At 59.2% G+C, this 4,489-nt stretch overlaps 1 protein-coding gene across 1 annotated transcript in view; it reads left to right on the top strand.

Moving 5' to 3' along the window:
* Positions 1-4,489, top strand: part of PFKFB3 (6-phosphofructo-2-kinase/fructose-2,6-biphosphatase 3) — a 21,584-nt gene that overhangs the window by 7,814 nt on the left and 9,281 nt on the right. The window contains exons 8-12 of the mRNA XM_021715473.1: positions 718-864; positions 943-1,047; positions 2,506-2,635; positions 3,958-4,020; positions 4,135-4,199. Coding sequence (XP_021571148.1) covers positions 718-864; positions 943-1,047; positions 2,506-2,635; positions 3,958-4,020; positions 4,135-4,199 — 510 coding nt within the window. The remainder of the gene's footprint in view (positions 1-717; positions 865-942; positions 1,048-2,505; positions 2,636-3,957; positions 4,021-4,134; positions 4,200-4,489) is intronic.

Below are 4,489 nucleotides of genomic sequence, written 5' to 3'. Positions count from 1 at the left end.
TTTGATTTATTGTAGAGATGAAGTCTCGCTGCCCAGGCGGGTCTCAAACCCGCGGGCTCAGGCAATTCACTCACCTTAGCCTCCCAAAGGCTCAGGATTATAGGCTGAGCCACCGAGCCCGGCTTGTGTATGTTTATGTTTGTGTCTCTGTGTGTCTATCTGTCTCTATATATCTCTGTGTCTCTGTATGTGTCTGTGTCTCTTTGTGTGTCTCTCTCTGTGTCTCTGTCTCTCTGCGTATGTCTTTGTGTCTCTGTGTGTCTGTGTATCTCTCTCTTTGTCTCTGTGGATGTGTCTCTCTGTGTCTCTGTGTGTGTATGTCTCTGTGTGTCTCTGTGTCTCTCTTTGTCTTTGGGGCTCTATGTGTCTCTGTGTGTCTCTCTGTGTCTCTCTCTGTATGTTTGTCTCTGTGTGTGCGTGTGTCTCTTCTCTGTGTGTGTCTCTCCTCTGTGTGTGTCTCTCTCTCTGTGTCTGTCTCTGTGTCTTTGTGTCTCTGTGTGTGATGTGTGAGCGAGTGTGGACCGGGAGGGGGAGGGAGGGGAAGAGCCGTGTCCCCTGGTCCCTGGGAGTGCGTGTCCTGCCCGCCATCCCGGGTGGCTTTCCGTCCCCACATCTCGTCCCCACGTCTCACCGGGATGGGGTCCCGTCCCCTCTGTGTGGTTCTCGCCCCGCCGGGGGAGGCCGGGGCCCCGGACTCAGGCTCCCCGCCTGCCACAGTTTGCCGGTGCGCTGAGCAAGTTCGTGGAGGAGCAGAACCTGAAGGGGCTGCGGGTGTGGACCAGCCAGCTGCGGAGCACGATCCAGACGGCCGAGGCACTGCGGCTGCCCTACGAGCAGTGGAAGGCGCTCAACGAGATTGACGCCGTGAGTGTGGGTGGCCGGGGGCGCGGGTGGCCGCGGGGCCTGTGGGCCCGTGCCCGAGTGACCGTGGGGTCCCCACAGGGTGTCTGCGAGGAGCTGACCTATGAGGAGATCAGGGACACCTACCCCGAGGAATACGCGCTGCGTGAGCAGGACAAGTACTACTACCGCTACCCCACGGGGGAGGTGAGTGGGCCAGCGGGCGGCAGCGGAGGCTGCGGGCACCGGCGGGGACCCGTCGCCACGAGCCGTGTGGGCCGGGCGCCCCCAGGGAGGACGCACTGTTTCCCTCCGCGTGGGTTCTGCAAACTCATTCCTAACGCTCCCTCATGTCCTCCTGGGAACCGGGTCTTCCCGGACGGATCCTTCTAGCACGGCCGCGTTTTCCTTGAGCACAGAAGTGAGATCTGCTTCTCTAGTGACAAATAGAACGACGCAGAGCCGGCACGATGGCTCGCGCCTGTGATCCCAGCACTTTGGGAGGCCACGGTGGGAGGATCCCCTGAGGCCGGGAGCTCGAGACCAGCCTGGGCAACAAAGCAAGACCCTCCCTCTCTGCAAAAAATGAAAATTAGTTGAGTGTGGTGACTCCTGCCTGTAGCTCTGGGACTCAGGAGGCTGAGGCAGGAGGATCGCTCATGAGCTGCGATTGTATCACTGCTCCAACCTGGGCGACAGACCCAGGCCCTGTCTCTTAAAACAAAGGGATGATATGAGGAAGGAAAAAGGCGGTACATGATGATTCTGGAGAAGAGGGCAACACGGGGGGACAGGCCGGCTGGGAGGGTGGCCCTGAGTCCCCCGGGCTGGTCCTCCGGTCCCGACGGAGGGTACTTCCCACGAGCACGCAGGCCCTGGGGTCCGAGGGGGCTGGGGGTGCTGTCGCCTCGCAGGGTCCTTCCTGCCTGTGCCCTTCTGCGCGTTTGTGCCTTGGCTTCTGGTGGCCAGCATGCTGTCCTCACCCGGGGCCTCCGTCACAGGCCTGCTGTTTTTTAAAAATGGATTTTAATTGGTAAAAATTCACATAAAATCTACTCTTCGCCTTGCGAAATTATATTAATGCGTTCAGTGATCTGTAGTCTGTGTACAATGCCATGCAGCCATCACCACTAACTTCAGACACTTTATCCTCATCCAGAATGAACCCCGACTGGTCCCCTCCCCGGCCCCTGACACCCACCAAGCTGCTTCCCACGTCTGTGGCTTTGCCTGTGCTTTGCTTTCTATGCAAATGGAGTCGGACACCATGCGTGGTTTCTTGTGTCTGGCTGTTGCACACAGCATGAAGTTTTTTAAAAAATATTTTTGTAGAGATGAGGTCTCGCTATGCTGCCCAGGCTGGTCTTGCACTCTTGGCCTCCAGCGGTCCTCCCCCTCAGCCTCCCAAAGTCCTGGGATTACAGGCGTGAGCCGCCGTGTCTGGCTTGAGGCTTTCTGGGTTCACCATGTAGTAGCGGGTGTCAGGGCTTTGCTTTGGAGGGCTGAGCCATATTCCGTGGTGAGCCCTTCTCGACTGCCGCTGCTGTGGATCGACTGATGGATGGTTTGATCGGGTGCCCGCTCTCTGGCCTGTCGAATGGGGGCCGGGGACAGGGCCCCTCCCAGGCATGCCCCTGCTGACGCGGTGGCCTGGCCTCTGCTCAGTCCTACCAGGACCTGGTCCAGCGCCTGGAGCCCGTGATCATGGAGCTGGAACGGCAGGAGAACGTGCTAGTCATCTGCCACCAGGCCGTCCTGCGCTGCCTACTGGCTTACTTCCTGGATAAGAGCGCAGGTAGGTGGGCAGGCTGCAGCCTCTGTGGGGGTGGGAAGGTCAGCTGCATGCCCGCGGCAGCTGTGTCACCAGGAGGGCCGTGTGGGTGGTGGTCCAGGGCCTGCCGCAGGCAGCCTCTGCCTGGCACATCCCGGCGGCTCTTGGGAAATCTTTTTTCTTTTTTGTTTGAGTTGGGGTCTCCTGTGGTTTCCCAGGCTGGAGTGCAGCGGTACGATCACTGCTCACCACAGCCTCGGCCTCCTGGGCTCAGGCAATCCTCCTGCCTCAGCCTCCCAAGTAGCTAGGACTATAGGCAGGTGCATGCCACCACGCCCGGCTAATTTTTTTATTTTTTTGTAGAGACGAGGTCTCGCCATGTTGCCCAGGCTGGTCTCGAACTCCTGGGCTCAAGCAATCCTCCCACCTCAGCCTCCCAAAGTGCTGGGATTATAGGTATGAGCCACCATGCACGGCCAGGGAATGCTTTTGAGCCCAGGTTGACGCCCAGTGGGCTTAATTGTAATTGTCGTAAACAGCCCCCTGAGAATCCTTGACCGACCTACCTCATAGGGTCCTGGGGGAGGGGGCAGCTCACCACAACTTCGATCTCCGGGTCTCATGTGATCCTCCTGTCTCGGCCTCCCAGGTACCTGGGACTTCAGGCGTGGGCCACCACGTCAGGCGAATTTTTAAAGTTTTTGTAGGGACAGGGTTTTGCTATGTTGCCCAGGTTGGTCTCAAACTCCTGGTCTCGGGCAATCCTCCTGCCTTGGGCTTCCCAGAGTGTTGGGATTATGGGCATGAGCCACTGCCCAGCCTAACTTTTGTTCCCAGTCTCATTATATGGGGTGTGTTTGGGTTTGCCTGTTTTTTTTTTTTTTTTTTGAGTTGGAGTCTCACTCAGTCGCCCAGACTGGAGTGCAGTGGCCGCAGCCTCGACCCGCTGGGCTCCGGCAATCCTTCCGCCTCAGCCTTCCGAGTAGCTGGAATTACAGGCACGTGCTACCACGCCCGGCTGACTTTTTTGATTTATTGTAGAGAGGAGGCCTCGCCAAGTTGCCCAGGCGGGTCTCGAACCCGCGGGCTCTGGCAATGCACTCGCCTCAGCCTCCCAAGGCGCGGGATGACAGGCTGAGCCACCGAGCCCGGCTGGGTTTGCTTTGACTGTGTGCTTTGGGCAAGGTGTCTTTTTCTAGGGCTGCCTGCCATGCAGGACAGCCTGTGTTCTGGGCGGACACCCCTGCCGGCACGGGGCTCCCTGGGGAATCTCTTGGGGAGCCCTGGGTGCGCCTCCCTCCCTGTGCCCCACTTCTCATCGCGAACTGCGGGCTGTCTCTCTCCAGAGGAGATGCCCTACCTGAAGTGCCCCCTCCACACCGTCCTGAAGCTGACGCCCGTCGCTTACGGTGAGAGCTGCCCACCAGCCCCGCCCCTCCCCACGCTCCCGGGCGGCCCCACGGGGCCGGGGCTGTCCGCGTCCACCCACTGACGGCAGCTGTCTCCCGTCCCGCGTCCTCCAGGCTGCCGAGTGGAGTCCATCTACCTGAATGTGGAGTCTGTCAGCACACACCGGGAGAGGTCCGAGGTGAGTGGAGGCCGTCAGCCTGGCCGGCCAGCAGACCCGCTCGGCGTCCCAGCCTTCTCCACGCTCTGCTCCCGCCTGGCCCCCCAGGGCTTCTCAGCCTCTCCCTTTTCTTCTCTCCTCCCATTTCTGCTTGGCCCAAGAAGTGAGTGTTAGTGAGAGATGCGTTCTCTCCTTTTATTTTTACTGATTTTTTTTTTTTAATTTTTTAATTTTAATTTTTTTGTGAGTTAGAGTCTCACTCCGTCGCCCAGACTGGAGTGCAGCAGCCGCTCCCGGCCACCGCAGCCTCG

This window comes from Carlito syrichta, unplaced genomic scaffold (genome assembly GCF_000164805.1).
Source record: "Carlito syrichta isolate Samal-C Ts95f unplaced genomic scaffold, Tarsius_syrichta-2.0.1 Scaffold100644, whole genome shotgun sequence".
In the NCBI taxonomy this organism is placed as follows: domain Eukaryota; kingdom Metazoa; phylum Chordata; class Mammalia; order Primates; family Tarsiidae; genus Carlito; species Carlito syrichta.
This window is presented reverse-complemented; position numbering and strand designations above follow the sequence as displayed.